This window comes from Sceloporus undulatus, chromosome 6, assembly GCF_019175285.1.
Source record: "Sceloporus undulatus isolate JIND9_A2432 ecotype Alabama chromosome 6, SceUnd_v1.1, whole genome shotgun sequence".
Classification (NCBI taxonomy): domain Eukaryota; kingdom Metazoa; phylum Chordata; class Lepidosauria; order Squamata; family Phrynosomatidae; genus Sceloporus; species Sceloporus undulatus.
The window spans coordinates 141,561,761-141,579,913 of record NC_056527.1 but is presented as its reverse complement, the minus strand read 5'-3'; the positions used below and the strand labels follow the sequence as shown (position 1 = coordinate 141,579,913).

The window sequence follows — 18,153 nt, the reverse complement described above, 5'->3', positions numbered from 1 at the left end:
TGATGATGATGATGATGATGATGATGATGATGATGATGATGATGATGATGATACCTTTATTCTGAAGTCAAAATCTGAAGTACATTCAGCATCTTGGGCACATAGAAGCCACCAACTTCTTTTATCAGCCTCTTCAGTGTCTGGTCCACTTTCCCTTACTTGTTTTAAAGACATTTTACTCACCTCTTAGGGTAACATGCAAGTTTCTCTCTGGCTGCATCTGCACTGCAGAAATAATCCAGTTTAACACTACTTTAACTGCCATGGCTCAATGCTATGGAATTCTGGAAAGTGTAGTTTGTGGAGGCCCCACAAACTGGGTTGTTTCTTCAGTGCAGATGCAGCCCCTGTGACCGCATTCCTGTTCATAACAGAGGAAAGTGGTGTTAGAAAACATTTCACAAGGGACAAGTACAAGCTCAATTTGTTCTTTTTCCATGGATTTTGCAACTGTCAGTTGAAACTGCAATGAACTGGCATTAGGTTTTTCATTTTAACTTCTGAATTAATTCCTGCCCAAGAGTATAAGCTCATCACATTTTTAATAGATTTAATAAAGTCCTGGGCAATTAATTATGTGAAATCAATTTTAATTAAATCAATATAAAAACAGTCTGCTTTTTAAATTAAAAGGAGGGCTGTCCCATAGTTCTGTTATGGAAGTTGGTGCTATGGGTCAACATCTAAAGGGAACTGAAGCTTAACGTTTACCTTGGGGTGGGAGGAGAGCAAAAGGCTGCACAGTAATGTTCATGTGAGTTGGGACAATACCAGTAGAGAGCCATGGTGTCCATTATGGTAGTGATAAATACCTTTTTTGTTGCTGGGTGCCATAGGTTTCCAGCTTATGGTGACCCTAAGGCAAACCTATCACAGGTTTTCTTGGCAATATTTATTCAGAGTGGGTTTGCCCTTGCATTCCTCTGAGGATGAGAGAGTGCAACTTGCCCAAAGTCACTGAGCAAGTTTCAATGGCCAAGGAGAGATGCGAACCCTGATCTCCAGAGTTGTAGTCCAATGTTCAAACCACAACACCATGCTGGCTCTCAATAGTTGCCTTAGAGATCAAGAAAAAGGCATAGATGGGCCAGGTACAATCAGAGGTAACAATCGATCAGAGGTCATGTCCCTTGAACATAACATTGTTCACATGTGTGCATAATTTGGCATTGTACCTGGTTGTGCTCTGTGTGGCCCCTGCATATTCCAGATTAATGCTGACCAGTTCAATGAATATACTTTGCTGAATCCAATTTACTTCAGAATGAGGAGCCACATATATGGCTTTTGAATTTCCTCTGAGTATAACATGGTTCAAGATAAGCAGGGCCCATTAAAACTATATATATATATATATATATATATATATATATATATATATATATTACAAAAGGAACTTGTCCCAAAACAGCCTCCAGTGTACATTTTACTGTAAACAGTGTATCTTTGAGAGTCAAATGTCTGAGATCAGTGGCTTGCACTGGAAAGTCTGATCTGACAAAGTGGAAATGGCAGAATGGAGGTATGGAACAGTTCTAGCCCACATCTGATATCATGTTATTCTGTGTAGTTGTAACCTTTTTCAACCCTATGAATAAGAGGCATTCATGAGACCCACTGGACTTGTAAAGTCATGGCTGTAGCCTCTTTTATTCAATCAATTCTTTCCTAGTGTGACCAGGATCAGGTTCACACTTGAGGTGCACTCCTGGATTCAAACCTGAACCTGGATATCCAGGTTTCAGCAGTTGGTGCATTTAAGTCTCCATCTTGAATACTCTCCCTAGGGAGACACTGGGCCCAGACAGACAGGACAAAATAAAGCTGCTTCAGGTCACTTTGGAGGTATGCTGTTTAAATGATGCATGCGTACTAAGAAACCAGAAGCTGTGCCAAAGCTGCACTCCAGTCCTTAGGACTACAGTGTGGTTTTAGCGCAGCTGCCAGCCTCTTAGGGTGCATGCATCATTTGAACAGCATACCTCCAAAGTGACTTGAAGCAGCTTTATTTTGGCCTGTCTGTATGGGCGCACTGCTAGGACTCCAGGCTCTTAATAGAGTCCAGCCTCCTGATGGTGCTCCTCTCAGCCTCCCTGGCACTCTCAAACACCCCCACCACATTAAGATGTGCATCCAGGAGAGAGCTGGGAATCTGTCTCTGTATTCAGTTCACATGAAAAGAGGGAGAGTATGCCATCCCCACTCCTTCTGTTGCAGATTCCATCTATAGATGTGGAGGGTGAGTGGAGAAGAGCTTATCTTCTATCCCTTGATCACAATGGGTCTGCTCTGAGTAGGATTAAGCCTGGATCCAAGCCACAGATTTTTGCAAACATGCAACCAATATAACTAATGATATAAAAAGACATGGAAAGAAAGCTAAAAATAATCAGAGCAATAATAAAAATTCTCACTTTTTTATCTCCTAGCAGATTTGGACAAATATCTGACCTGGAGAGTAGCTCCGTATGCCCTAGCAGCCAAAAAATGTTAGGAAGAAGTACATAGCAGAAATGGCCATAAGTAGTAAAGGTGATGATTATATTTAATAATTTTATACTAGCTATATATAGTTATCTTTTCCCCCCTAAATGTTTAGTTTTATGAACCATACATTGCTGATGTTGCAAATATGGTATGTATGTATTTTGTTGCTTTTGTGATACTGTTTTATGCAAAAGCCATTGGCCGAAAGCAATAAAATTCGACTGACTGACTGACTACCTCCATGTAAGAATTTTTTTAATGCAATAGACACAGGCTATTTAAGAAATTAGTTTTAAAACTTTTTAAATATTGTGATGGAAACATTGTGCATTGTGCCTCAGGGCTTTTTTAAAAATAAAATTTTAGATTAAAAATATTTGCAATTTTTTAAAAAAATAAACTTTAAAACTTTTATTCTTTTTAAAAATTTCTTTAAAAACATCACATCTTACCAAATTTTCCACTTGAGCCTCCTATAACTATCTGCATATTAATACATTTAAGCTGTGAGTATGATAGTGTAACTTAAAGGTATGATTTTATTTTTGCTAGATGTTGATGTCGCAACTATTGATATCTGGAAATAATCAATAGTAGACACCATTAATAGTAAAATTGTTGCTGAGAAACACTTTAATGGGAAGCCAGAAAATTCATGAATATTTATATCTCCGCCGTGTGTTAATACAGTTACTTTCTAAACAGGATAGATAGTGATTGAGAAACACCGCTCTTGCTTTATTCCACCTCATTTCAGCAAATATAAGCAGAATCTATTTGCATCTGAATGGCTGCAAATCATGAAGCATCATTTTCATATAAGGCACCAAGGGGAATATTCTCCTGAGTATATAAGAAGATAGAAATGAAATCCTCTGTGGAGTTCTGGTTCGAACACAGATGACAAGGAGCAGGAGTAAAGGACAGGTAGATGGTTTTCTGCGGAGGGTGGGAAGGTATGGGCATCTTTACAAGCTCATAATAGGAGGCAGAAAGATCAATCAGTGTAGTACTCATCCTTGAAGCTGGTCAGTGAGCAGAAATCTCAAGACAGAGATGCCCCACTCCACCAGGTCTTAGAAATCATACATTTCCAGTGACCTGTTATTTAATGAATTAACGGAGACGGGGGACCAGAATGGGTTAGTGGTCTGAGTATTGAGCTAAGACTCCTGGGGACCAGGGTTTGAATCCCCATTTTTACATTTTGTAATCCACTTAGTACATTGGTAAGCAGTATAGAAATGTACTTGCTATTGCTTTTGCATTAAACCATGGAAACACCCTGGGTGATCATGGGCAAGTCACATACTTTCAGCCTCATTGGCAAACCAGCCTCAGGATAAATCTTGCTACGGAAACTATAGGGGTGTGTACAGTGCACACTGCAGAATTATAACAGTCTGCCACCACTTTAACTGCCATGATTTTATCCCAGTGATGACGAACCTATGGCACGTGTGCCAGAGGTGGCACTCAGAGCCCACTCTGTGGGCACATGTGCTCTTGCCCCAGCACAGAGTTTGATGGAGTTTGTTACTAGAAAGCCAGAGGAACATGGCACTTCGCAATAAATAAGTGGGTTTTGGGTTGCAGTTTGGGCACTCAGCCTCTAAAAGGTTCACCATCACTGTTTTATCCTATAGAATCCTGATACGGTACCAGAACTCTCTTGCAGACCAGGCTGGATACCTTACCAAACTACAAATCCCAGGATTATATAGGATATAGGCATGGCAGTTAAAGTGGTAGCAAACTTTTTAATTCCACAGCATGACTACAGTCTAGGACAGGGCCAAGTGTCGACCTGAAGATGCACAGCAACTAAACAAGAGGTTCAACAATATTCCTTTTGAAAGTAACCTCATGAATGCCAGTATTGTTGCTTTCCTGGCAAAAATTTTTTATTTGGAGAGGGAGGAATGTTTTTGTGGGAAATTTGGGAGGGGGGTGGATGTTCTTACTTCTGGGGGATTTCCCCTCCAAAACAATGTAGCCAAAAACTTAATGGCTAGAATCTCGTTCCTGACATATGCTTGCATAAGTTCACTTTTTAGCCCCCAAGACAGGGGTTTAAGGTTGAATAATTTCAGCGGTGATCGGACAAAATTGGCTCAGCAAGACGCTGTATTTGGACCTTGATGGAAATTATTATAGTCATGAACTAAATGGGGGACAGCGTGGTGAAATGGTTTGAATGTTGGACTAGCACACTGAGAGACCAGGGTTCAAGTCCTGGCTTGGCCATACACTTTCTCATTCTCAGAAGATGGCAACGGCAAACCTCCTCTGAAGTAACTTGCCAAGAAAATCCTGTGATAGATTTGCCTTAAGGCTACCATAAGTCAGAAATGGCTTGAAGGCACACAACAGTAACAAAGTGTGACTGATTGTCAGACAATTGTAAGTTGTAGCCCAGCCTCGCAGAAGTAATTAAGGAGCTTATCCCATGAACAAATAAGCCGGTTTACCTCTTCCGGCTTGAATTCTGGATCTGGGATACCCTTGGATGTTATCATATCTAAATTGCCACCTGTCTAGCCATGATGCCACCACCTGGATGCATCCTGGGTCAAACCTCACTCAGCCAGCATTTTTTAGAAGTCAGGGATGTATGATAACATCCAGGGCATCCAGATCTTGAATTCAGGCTGGAAGAGGTAAACCATCTTATTTGTTCATGGGATGAGCTTACTGTGCACAATCTGTCCTAGGCGTAATTGTTTGGGACTAAGCTGAATTGAACACAGGTAGGGAATTTTGATATACACGTTATGCATTTAATAGTTTTTTGTGGGTTTTTTGGGCTATGTGGCCATGTTCTAGCAGAGTTTCTTTCTGACGTTTCGCCAGCATCTGTGGCTGACATCTTCAGAGAAATAGTGTTTATAATCTAGGCTGACTGGCTAATGTTGAAATGGGAGACGAAAAACTTTGTGCTCACTCTGACTCTGCCTTTAGACACTTTAATAGCAGTTGTAGCATTCTGATTGGAGACTCATGAGAACAGCAAATAGTTGTCTGTCCTGCCCTCAACAGCTCTGGGAACATCTATGCTCTTTAAGAGGCGTTTCACTGTTTCTTGGAATAGAAGAACAGAGGCAACAACTGGAAGCAGGGCTTTTCACCCCCTTGATGTGCTGGAGAAAAAATTGAAGAAGAAAGTTCTATTGTGACTCAGACATTCTTGAGTAAGTAACATGCACAAAATATATTCTTTTTTTCCTGTAATCTTTATTTGCATTATTCACATTTTGCAGTTAGTACCTTGGGACACTGCTGATTCTGATTTGAGTGAGCTTGTTGTGCATAACGTGGGCAGAATACTGGCTTTGGAACTTACCTCTTCCGGCTTCAATTGAAAATTCAGGATGCCCCTTGATGTTATCATACCTTAATTCAGCTGTGATGCTACCATCCGGATGCATTCCAGGTCAAAGCCTCACTCAGCCAGCACTTTTTCGAAATCAGGGAGTTTCCGACTTTAAAAATTGGCCGACTGAGTGAGGCTTCGCCCCAGGATGCATCTGGACAGTGGCATCCTGGCTAGATAAACAGCAATTTAGGTATGATAATGTCCAGGGGCATCCCGGATTCAGAATTGAAGTTGGAAGATGTAAACTGGCTTATCTGCCCAAGTGATAAGCTCCTTTGTGTATTAATAATTAGAGTCTCTCCAAGCTTTAAAATAAACCTTTTGCTCTTTCGTCAATGTGACCGCATGATCTATTAAGACAGAAACAGTGGGACAAATTCCTAAAAGCACCAATAAGTGGGATTCTTAGATCTAGTGTTAGCAATTTGTTGACTATATTTTTATACCATGTTGTGTTGTTTTATTGATGTGGTCCCGCCTTGATCCACAGGGAGAGGCAGGAAATATAAATTATTATTATCATCATCATCATCATCATCATCATCATCTTGGGATGTTCTGATTCCTAGAACCTAAACCCTCTTCTCTACATTTCATACTGAAGGGCAGGATCTCAGAGCAACAATACTTCATTGAAAAGTATGGACATGTATACGCATGTACCGCTGGCTATTTTTGAAGGGTTAGTTGTAGACCCCCTGGAGCCTTCCTCTCACTGCTTTTTATTTTCCTAAGGGAGACATTGAGCAGTCTCAGTATCTGTTGCCTCAGAAATTGTTAAATAGGGTACTACAGGACGCTGTTTTGTGGTTTTTTTTGTCTTATTGATAACTTCTCTGTGCTGTTTTCACCTTTCTCACTTCATGTAAACTCATTGCTCTACAGCCTTGGAGCTTTATCACATGATAGATTTGATGAACATTTGCACTAGCTGGCTTCTATATTTAATTGTTCCTTATCACACATCATCATGCCTTTTCACTGATGGGGGGAAAATCCATTAATGGCTCCAGTATCTCTCGTGTTCATCTATTGCTTCAGTTGTCACTGTTTTGTTCTGCTACAGTGACAATATTCCCGCAGCCCTGCGATGTGGTCAGTGGCCCTATCTCTTCTTCTCTCCCTCTCCATCCCCAAGCAACATAAAAGCACTCCTCTTCTAGTATCCAGACAAAGAGATACACCAAAACAACATTGCTGCTATTCCATTTTGAGTTTTAGGTTTTTTATGGGGGAGGTTGTGTGTATTTTTAAAAAATTTTCACAATTGCACAATTCAGGCTGGTATGATAAAGCCCTTAATGTAAGGGGCTCACGGGTTGTCCTTTTCTTAGCAAAGACCATCTTGTGAATGTCTTTCTTCTTCAGCTTGCTTATGCAATTAAGTATTTTATCTTTTTTAATTATTCTTTTCACTCCCTTCTTTTTGCTCTTTGTTGATCCTCCAGTTTAATTAAACATTTCCTTCCCTTCTTCTCTGCTCTTTCTTTTTCCTCCCTGCCCATAATTCCCAGTTGTGCTCCTCTTCAGCCTCATTCCCACTTACAAATAAATCGGTTTGCAATCCGAATCAATGGATCGATTCGACAGCGGAGTGTGGTTCTCACTACATTTGCCCCGATCACATTTTTTTCCCTGTAAAATAACCCACTTGTGGTTCACTTTCACAAATGAATCGATTCAAAATGGACCTGCTCCTGCCGGTCGAAAGGCAAATTTAAATCAATTCTGATCCACAGCTGGTTCACACTTGCATGGAATCAATTTATCTAAAAAGACATGGAAAAAATCAGCATCAAAAAGACGCGGGTTAAATGGGTCTAGCACATGGTCCCTTTCTCCAAATCGCTTCAGCAATTTGGTTCAAGTGGGAACATTTTTAAAACTCTATAATCAAAAAATTAAAAACAACTAAACTCATCTAAGAACAATATAAAATTACATAACAATATATAGAAGTTAAAAAGCATAATTAAAACACACACCCCATATAAAAGTCACCCTGACCAAGCTGCATATTAAAAGCCTGACTGAATAAAAACATCTTAGCTTGCCAGAAAAGAGAAAGCAGTAATGTCAGTAATGTAAGTGTCATCGGGAAGTGTGCCCCCATAACTCCAAGTTTTACATCATGATAACATTACACAACATGATTGGTTGATGTAAATCTTTTGAATTTTATTTTAAGAGTTTTGTCAACAACCCTGCACATGCTAACATATTTCGACAGCTTTTGCTCTTAAAGCAGTGTCCCGAAGGACATCTCATAGCCATCTTTGTAGCCATTTTATTTGGGTCAATTTTTTCCTTTGCTTGATATATTAGATGCTTTAATTGGTTTCCTAAATATTTCATCTATTCTTTCATCATTGATTTCTTGGCAGTCATATTGTTAGCTGCTTCGTTTGGTGCTGTCTTTAACGGTGGTGGTAGTAACAATACGTTAATGCATTGCAGTCTATGTTTTTACTGTTTTGTAAAAATGAATGGACAAGTAAGCTAAGTTTATAATGGCCTGCCTGCCAGTCTTGAGCCCCCAGAACCACCCCCACCAGATCCAAGGGCCCTATACAGAAATACTTCAAGACTTTATAGAATCATAGAGTTGGAAAAGACCCCAAGGGTCATCCAGTCCAACCCCATTCTGCCATGCAGGAACTCTCAATCAAAGCATCCCCAATAGATGGCCATCCAGACTCTGCTTAAAGACCTCCAAGGAGGGAGACGCCATCACTCTCCGAGGAAAGAGTGTGTTCCTCTCTTGAACAGCCCTTAATGTCAGGAAGTTCCTCTAATGTTGAGCTGGAATCTCCTTTCCTGTAGCTTGCATCCATTGTTCCTGGTCCTAGTCTCTGGAGCAGCAGAAAACAAGCTTGCTCCCTCCTCAATATGACATCCATTCAAATACTTAAACAGGGCTATCATATCATCTCTTAACCTTCTCTTCTCCAGGCTAAACATCCCCAGCTCCCTAACTCATTCCTCATAGGGCTTCATGGTTTCCAGACCCTTCACCATATTAGTCATCCTCCTTTGGACACACTCCAGTTTCTCAGTGTTATGGCAGAATGGGGTTGGACTGCATGGCCCTTGGGGTCTCTTCCAACTCTAAGATTCTATGATTCTATGATTCTATGAATGGTTTGCAGTTGCAGAAGAAGTATCAGATTGGTTTAGGCAGAACAGTGGAGTTTCCTGCCACTTGAATGGTGTATCACTGCAAAGACATGATGGAACAGGGTCGCATGCATAAGGCTGGAGATCATCTCCCCCTCGGCATGAAAACTTTCTTGTAACATATGTTTCTTAATTTTTCAATCCAGGTATTTATCCACTGCAGTGCCATGGTGGTGAACACTTTTGTGGGACATCTCTTAACAGGAGGTTTATTCATGTTCCTTGGACTCCTATGGGCTGTAAAATACCCCGTGAAATACCTCGGCCAGAAATCAAAATATTCTGTACGGATTTCAAAAATCCTCCATTGGGTGAAGTTTCTGGAATGGGGAGGCATAATATTCCTCTGTACCTTAGGTAAATATGAGGCACAATTTTCATTGTTTTCTAGAACCAATCTAGATTAACAGGGAAAAGATTGTTGTGAAATGTGACAGTAGGGCATTTTATATACTGTATCTCCAAACAGGACACAGGTTTGCCAAAAAATTGCATATATTTTTTCTGGCTGTGAATGCACTGTTTATATATAGAGATGCCCTTCAGAAAAAGGTACTATAATGTAAATAGAAATCAAATACATCTCAGTTTAATGGAGAAAATTGTGAGCCAGTGACATCTATTCATTCTCCTGGAGATGAAAGTGGATGAGATACTTCAAGACCATTTCTTCATGTTTAAGTCAGACATACAGTGGATCCCCTTTGAATAGATGATGCCTTAAAATACATCTTCTGTCAGACCTTCAAATGGACAACTGTGTCCCTATATAGGACACTGTCCTGCAGAGGTAACTTGGAAGCAGTAGTCCTTAAATCTGATACATCTGCAAAACCTTTTCCTCATTGGTCTGTCTCCCAAGGACCCCTCCTTGCACACTGTGGAGGAGTTGGAGGATATACTAGAAAAGTGTTACTCACAGTGGTGGTCTCTGGTCCAGTGTTGGTTTCCAAGCCATTGGCTGCTGATCCCTGGATAGTTTCTAGGAAAGATAGAAAGAGTTGTAGTCAGAGAACAAATGTGGTGATGGTCACTGGCACAATGTGGTGAGACTGTTGGTTTGCCCATATCAGATAGCTTAAGAAGCATTAACCTAGAACACTGGTTCTCAAAGTTAGGTTCTTGTTTTCTACTCTGACCTGCAGAGTCCTTAACCATTGGCCACACTGACTAGGGCTTCTTAGAAATGAACTACAAAACAGGATTGAAGTTACTAGAAACCAAGGTATCCAGCATTCATTGGGGTCGCTGCTAGACCTGCTGGATCACAGGGCTGTCCTAAATCAGCATCCATCTTCATAAAGAGTGACAGAAGCATTTGGACATTTTGTCTGAAGCAGAATGTCTGTATTCAGCTCAAAGTTAGGAAACAGAGTTGATTGTATGCAAACTGTGCAAGTTGATGTCCATGTGCATGACCATGCTGATACACATTTGTGTGCACATGTTGGTATACACATTTAGGGGCATGTGGGTACATATGGTATGTCAGTCACAAACACATGCACATATGCATTCAATTCTGCATTCAAATGCACATTTAGTTGTATGTTCAGTTGTGCAACATTGCCATTCAGCTCAGCAATCAATGGGGAAATGTCTTGCCCAAGAATTTTATACCTAGCAATTTTGAGACAGGATCTCAGCCTCTGTGTTCTTTTCCTCATCTTTAAGTGACATAATTGTCTACTCTTCATCAAAAGAAATGGATTCACTTGCCCCAGATGAAGAATGTTAAATATTAAATATATTAAATCAATGTATAGGCCTTCAATCTGAGTTAAAGGAAATAGATGGTCCAAACAGCCATACAACCCAAACTCAAGACTGTTGTACTGATCATGTTTTAATGCATTTTAAATGCATTTTCCTCAATATTTGTATTTTTTAACCTAACAGTGGCACCCCCAAAAGATAATAATGCAGTGTGACACCAGTTTCAGTGCCATGGCTCCATCCTACAGAATTCTGGGATTTGTAGTTTTGTGAGGCACCAGCCTTCTTTACCAAAGAAGGCTAAAGATCCGGTAAAACTACAAATCCCAGTATTCCATAGGATGGAGCTACAGAACTTAAGTGGTGTCAAACTGCATTATTTCTGTAGTGTAGATGCACTCAGTAACTAATGAGAAGGCTGGATGAGTCCATATTTTGAAAGCATTATACTAACCAGATCTGAACCATCACTGATTGCTGACGATAACATCAGGATGTTGAAATCCATTTTATCTGCTACTGTCTACTATTGTACCTCACCATTATGAAGGAGAATTATTTCATTATTATTATTATTATTATTATTATTATTATTATTATTATTACCCCACTCTTCACCCAAGGCTATCAGAGCGGCTTACAATTTGTTAATAATTAATTAATTAATTAATTGGAACCCAAAGCGGCTTACAATGGCTGGCCAAGCAAAAATAGTTGAAGCAATACATGATACAGAAATTAAAACCACATTAAAGAAAAATATCCAGTTAACACAGTACAGTAAGCCCTCCACATTCGTTGGGGTTAGGGGTGCAGGATCCCCTGAAAGTGGAAAACTGAAAATAATAACACAATATTTTGGTAACCGGAGAGAAGACCTCTCTAGGAATCTCTAGGTCCTCCAGTGTGACTTCATGGTCAACATCAAGCAGAGTCACGCTGGAGGATCTAGAGATTCCTAGAGGGAATATATGAATCAAATCCACAAATAATCAGATCCCCAAATGTCAAAGCTGCAAATGTGGAAGGTTGACTGTACTTTTAAAACATTAATGTAAAAAGAACTAAGAGCACATAGAACATCTTTTATACATCAGATATCCTTCTGTCTTGAGCAGATTAAAGGCTGAAGGTCTATTTAAACAGGGTGGTCTTTGGAATCCAGGTGAAGTCAATGTTCCTGTGATTATTTTCAAGCTTGTCTGCAACTTTATTATTATTGTTGTTGTTGTTGTTGTTATTATTATTATTATTATTATTATTATTATTTATACAGTGCTGTAGATTTACATCCAAGAAGCATATTGGAAAATACAGCAGAACTGTCAATTCACCCTTCCCTGGCGAAATCTGCACACAGGCTTCCCAAGCAGGGATACAGTCAATGCAACTAAACATATGAGTCTCCTTTCCAGTATACCTCACTTCCTTTGAAAATAACTATAACTCATTTATTTATTTATTTTGGCTCCTCAGCAATTCTATCTGAACAACTAATGCCTCAGAGCCCCCACTTCCGACTTTACAATGAGGAAACTCACCAGTGGATACGTCTTAATTTTTGGCAACATTCAACCATGCACTTCTTCTTTGTGATGACCGGTGTGGTGGGTATACTCACCCATTGCAAGTACATCATCCCTGTGGGGCTAGATTCTTTTTTTCTTCTCTCTGACACTTTTCAATGAAGGTGAGTGTACATTTCTTAGAAAGAAAGAGTATACAGAGATATGATAATTTGGCAATCAATACTGATTGATACCTGGGTAACAGAACATTGAATGTGTGGATTCTGCCAAACCACTTCTGTCAGTGTCTCCCAACAAATAAGGAAAGCTATTCCATGATACAAAGGACATTATTATCACACATGGCTTTTAAACCATCATAGAAGTTCAGTAATGGACAGTGGAACACGTTCCCTTAGAGAGTGGTGGAGTCTCCTTCTTGGGAGGGTTTTAAACAGAGGCTGGATGGCCATTTGTCAAGGATGCTTTAATTGTGAGTTCCTGCATGGCAGAATGGGGTTGCACTGGATGGCCCTTGTGGTCTCTTCCAACTCTATGATTCTATCATTCTAATAACACTTTTGATGATACTTATCACATGACGCCATCTCCCTCTCGTCACTGTCTTGTCTTCCAGTCATGGTTAGCCTACATCAGTTATGGCGAACCTATGGCACGCGTGCCAGAGGTGGCACTCAGAGCCCTTTCTGTGGGTACATGTGCCATCGCCCCAGCACAGAGTTTGCCATAGTTTGTTACTAGAAAGCCAGAGGGACACGGCACTTTGCAATAAATAAGTGGGTTCTGGGTTGCAGTTTGGGCACTCAGCCTCTAAAAGGTTCATCATCATTGGCCTGCATCATGCCATTGACGGGAAAACCCCATCATTAAGCTCTCAATTGCACTGGCATAGGGCTAGTTACTCCTGCAACAGTTCCAGGATTGCAGAGTCAGATGGTGATTCTCCTCCATCTCCCCTCCCCTTCACTATTCCACAACACCCAGGGTTGGTGGGGGTGCTACTATCTTTTCTTTTGTGTGTGTGTGTGTGTGTGTGTGTGTGTGTTTAAAAAAACATATTATCATAATTCTGGAACTGCATTTTTAAAAAACACCCCTCCCCCCCCCCACACAAACAAAAGTCATGTTGGGTAGGGCATAGAACAGGGAGACTTGGTTACAGAAAAGGGTGGGAAAGACCCAGCAATAGCCTTGTTGTGCAAATGTAGGGACATGCAGTAAGGAGAGATCCCACACCAGTTGTTTCCCAGGCCCTCCTGCAGATGTCAGGAATTAAACCTGGGACCTTCACTATACAAAGCACTTGCTCTCTCGCTGAGCTGGATTTCATGAGGGATGTTGCAATCATAACAGCTGGAATTCTGTATCAGCTACTGAATTACTTAACTAAATGACTTCTCTTGGCCCGACAGAATGATAGAAGAACATGCATACTTACATATCCCTTCATTAGCATGAATGAGAAGTTGCTGGTCTCTTGCACTCTCTTCTGCTCTCATCCTTAACCCAATCCCCTGCCCTATGTCCCACCCAGCAATTGTATGATGGGGGGCTAAAATGCAATTCCAGAGTTATGTAAATGTGATTTGACAAAGAAAGAAGAGGAAGAGGAAGGTGTTTTTAAAGGCTGTCCTGGAATAGGGGAGAGGAGGGGATGGGAATGAGGAAGAAGAGGAGATACTGACACCACATGATCATACAATCCCAGAACTGCCACAGGAGTGACTGACTGCACCTGGGGACTAGTGCTATACCAGCACTATTGGAAGCTTACTGACAGATGTTTCTGTCAAATGGCAAGGTGCAAGCTAACCATACTTTGAAAGCAAGCAGAGACAAGGGGGATGGCATTATCTGATTGGTATGGCCAAAGATGCTATTATCAAACTTTTATGATAATTTATAAGTCACGTGCAATAAAATCCTTAATCACACAACAGTTAACATAAAATAAGTATAAGTATAACACGTTGTGCTCCTTTTTGTCTCTACTAGGGATGCTCTTCTATACCCATGCAGAACGCATGTCTGCTCTGGATCAATATATCCACTATATCATGTTAATTCCCATATGGAGTGGTGCTGTTTGCAGTTTGATTGAGGTGTGGTCCAGAAACAACCCAATCCTGGAGTTGTTCAGGACTGCCGTGTTCATTACCCAGGGAACCTGGATGTGGCAGGTCAGTTCTGGTCTGGTGCTGGTGGTGGCAACTGCTGAGAATTTTAACTGGGTTGCGATAAGTTTTGGAGTCCAGTGATAGACCCAAATATTCCAGTGCATGCAGTGCAGGAATAGACTATTCCTGTATGTAAGATAGGCTGATCCCTCAATGCTCTGGTGTTTGTGTTCCTTCTCCCTCTCTTTCTTTCTATGGGAATCCTTAGCCTTTCAGATCTTGTTGGATTGCAATTCCCATGATCCCTGATCATTGGTTATTCTGGCTAGGACTATTGGGAATTGCTGTCCAGCAGCTGAAGCCAGAGATATACATCTTTCCTCTAAGGTAAATAATTACCCAATCTATATGTACTTACTCCTAGCCAAAATTATTTCCATTCAGCTGCCATACACACACACACATACACACACGCGCGCGCGTAAGTAAGACCATGTGTAGCTAATAACATACAGAAAGTAAGATTTAAATAATTAAGACTGAAAAAAAGATTAAAATAGCATTACACTATCAATAGAATTAAAACGATATAGTACACTGATTTAAAAGCCCAGAACTAATGTACTACAGCACACTAAACAAAAAATCTTTTACGTGTGAAACAACCAGCTCTTCAAAGCCAGCCAGAAAGCTTTCCTTCCCATGAAAGGACAACCAAGTCTCCCTAGGAAGGGATTCCCAGAGTCTGGGAGCTACCACAGAGAAGGATGTCTCCTACATTCCCACCAAATGTGCTGGTGAAAGTGTTGGGACAGAAAGAAGGTTCTGCCCCAACTATCTTAGAGCTCAGTCAGGCTTACATCAGAGCCAATGATTCCCTAATTCTGGCCTTCCAAGTATTTTGGACTTTCAGCTCCCAGAATCCCATTGGCCAAGATGCTTCTGGGAGCTGGAGTCCAAAAGACCCGGAGGACCAGAGTTTGGGAATCACTGCCAGATACTGGCTGTATGGAGCATTATAGGTTCTCATCAGTACTTAGAATTGTGCTCTTGAAGCAAGAGAATTGTATGGTCCAGACCCAGTTAACAATCTAGCTATAGCTCTTTGAACCAGCTGAAGTTCTTGAAAATTCTTTAAGAGTAGCCCCACATACCACATGCTGTTGTGTGCCTTCATGTCATTTCCAACTTATGGAGACTTTGAGACAAATTTATGAGTTTTCTTGGCAAGATCTGTTCCACGGAGGTTAGCCTTGGTCTTCATTTGAGGCTGAGAGGGTGTGATTTGCTTAAGATCACCCAGTGCATCTGTCTGGCTGAGCAAAAATTCAAACCTGGTCTCCAGAGTTGTAGTCTGGCATTTAAACTACTACAGCGCACTGTCTGACACAGAGTGTGCTTCAGTAATTTAAATGGGATGTAACTAAGGCAGCCAGCATGGTGCAGTGGTTCAAGTCTTGAGCTACGAAACCAGAGTTTGAATTCTTACTGACTCATGGAAACCCACTGAGTGACCTTGGGCAAGTCACACTCTCTCAGTCTCAGAGGCAACTCTTCTGAACAACTCTTGCCAAGAAAATCCTATTCTAGGTTCACCATAATTCAGAAACAACTTGAAGGCACACAACAACAACAAAATTAAGGCATGTGTCACCATTGTCAAGGTAGATATCCCTAGGAATGGGCTCAGTGAATGCATAGGTTGTAATTGTGCAAGTACACTCCTCAGGAATCTGAGCATCCATGTTCAGAGCTGAGTCCAGAAGTACACCCAAGGACTTAATCTCATCCAGGACAAACTGAATGTCTGTTCCTTGATCTACCATTCAAATATCCTGTCTAGATTAAGCTTCCTCAAAGTGGTAATGCTCCTTTTTTGCCAATCAAATAAAGGTAAAGCATGGGAAAGAGGGCCCAAAATTTCCTTTCTGTTCATTCCAGATTTCCGGATTCTGGAAACGTGTACCTAAGCAGTCCAGGAAGTCTTGCTCTGAATGTGTGTATTATTTTAATACAGTGGACAACATTGTATTATATCTGAAAAATTAAACAAAAGAAAAAAAATAAAAATAAAAAATGTGCAGTCTATTCCCTCATATGTCCCTCCACCTTCAGCCACCATTGAATCTACCTTTTCCACACCTAGTCCTACAGACCAATCTAAGTGTGCAGCTGTAAAAAGTAATGCAGTTTGACCTCATTTTAAGTGCTGTAGCTCCATCTCAAGGAATATTTGGGTTTTATAGTTTTACAAAGTCTGACAGCTTACTGGTGCCTCACAAAACTACAAGTTCCAGGATTCTGTAGGATGGAGCCATAGCAGCTAAAGTGATGTCAAACTGCACTATTCCTACAGTGTAGATGTACCCTTGGCCATTCGATTCATTAGTGATATCAGGCACCAAAGAAAAATAACCTCACCTCCTCAGATAAGAAAGACTATTGCCATTTCAACTAACAATTCCTATAGAAGGAGGAAGGATGTACAATTAGGAGTGACTAAGGTTTGCAAATGTTACAGGTCTCATAATGGAAGATGTGAGTCTTTGACATGGCAGCTAATCACATCACAAAAGAGACCTCATATATGCTTGAGGTTTTTCTCAGGACAAGAGGCAACAATTGGATGTAATTTCAACCATTCAGAAAGGGTAGTGTAGTTTTTGAAATGCACAGAATGAGATGCATCCTTCCCCAATTATTCACTTCTTCTGTTCATTCACCCAGATTGCATTCGTACTGTTCCCACGATGGGGAGCCGGCAGCTGGGACCACAATGACACGCATTCTTGCATGTTTCTGGCCATGTGCTACTCCTGGCACTTAGAAGGTGTCATTCTCTTCCTCTTCATCGTCTACGGCATCGTCTATTGGTATGCAATGAAATCAGGGAGTAAAAGAAACTAAATTCTCTAGTTGAGTAAAATAGCAACAGCCTGTATTAATGAATCATATCAAAGGGCTTCTTCCTTCACCCTTCAAAATATTTATATGTTGCTCTTAAAATATTTGCATGCTAGTCTTTACTTCAATAATAATTATGGGGCTCGACAGATGGGAGGCTCAACACTGCCCCTTTGAGCCCCAGATGGAGACCATGGCAACCAGACTTCATGGCTTCCTGAAGGATCAAAACAAACCTGCTTCCCAGAAGGGGTGCTACAGGTCCCAGAAGGGGTGCTATAGGTGTGCTTGTGTGCTATGATGACGCCCCTTCTGCGGAGTGCCGTTTGGGCACGGCACCGCCGGTGTGTTATCATGGTGCGCCCCATGTGGACAAGTGCATGCCATAATGGTGCACGGGCAGCAGAACAAGGGCTTGGAGCTCAGCCCTACCGCAGCCCTAGTACACAGTCAGGCTGGCACAAAGTGACGGTCTGTACTGCCTCTATGTTAGAACTAAATAACATAGATAGCTAGGAAGATAATGAAAAGTCGATAGAGGAGACAGCTGAATTCCAGTATGTCAGTTTTTCTGAATATCATTGGGAGAGGTCATATATAAATCAGATGGATCATCTGGAAATGTATAAAAATGGGAGGGAAGAAACTCATTGGTGTCAGAGAGTGCTTCCAGATTTTTTAAAAAAGAAATCTCTGGAAGTCCCATGTTTTGTTGCTATACAAACCAGTTTTATTTTTAAGATCCACATGACACTTTCTTCATCCTCAAGTATTTCTTGGGAGCTCCCTGCATCACCATGAATATTTCATTCCCAGTCCCCAAGTTGGTTAAATTAATCCAGTATTT

At 40.9% G+C, this 18,153-nt stretch overlaps 1 protein-coding gene and 1 pseudogene across 1 annotated transcript; both read left to right on the top strand.

The window, feature by feature from the left end:
- Nucleotides 1–5,581: 5,581 nt before the first annotated feature.
- On the top strand, nt 5,582–17,309 carry LOC121934002 (transmembrane protein 45B-like). The gene is given in 6 exon segments (XM_042473980.1): nt 5,582–5,678; nt 9,187–9,397; nt 12,233–12,414; nt 12,416–12,446; nt 14,281–14,465; nt 17,130–17,309. Coding segments are annotated over 5 exon segments (768 nt in total). The 5' UTR covers nt 5,582–5,678; nt 9,187–9,207.
- A 297-nt stretch (nt 17,310–17,606) lies between these two features.
- Nucleotides 17,607–18,153, top strand: part of LOC121934001 — a 35,260-nt pseudogene continuing 34,713 nt past the window's right edge.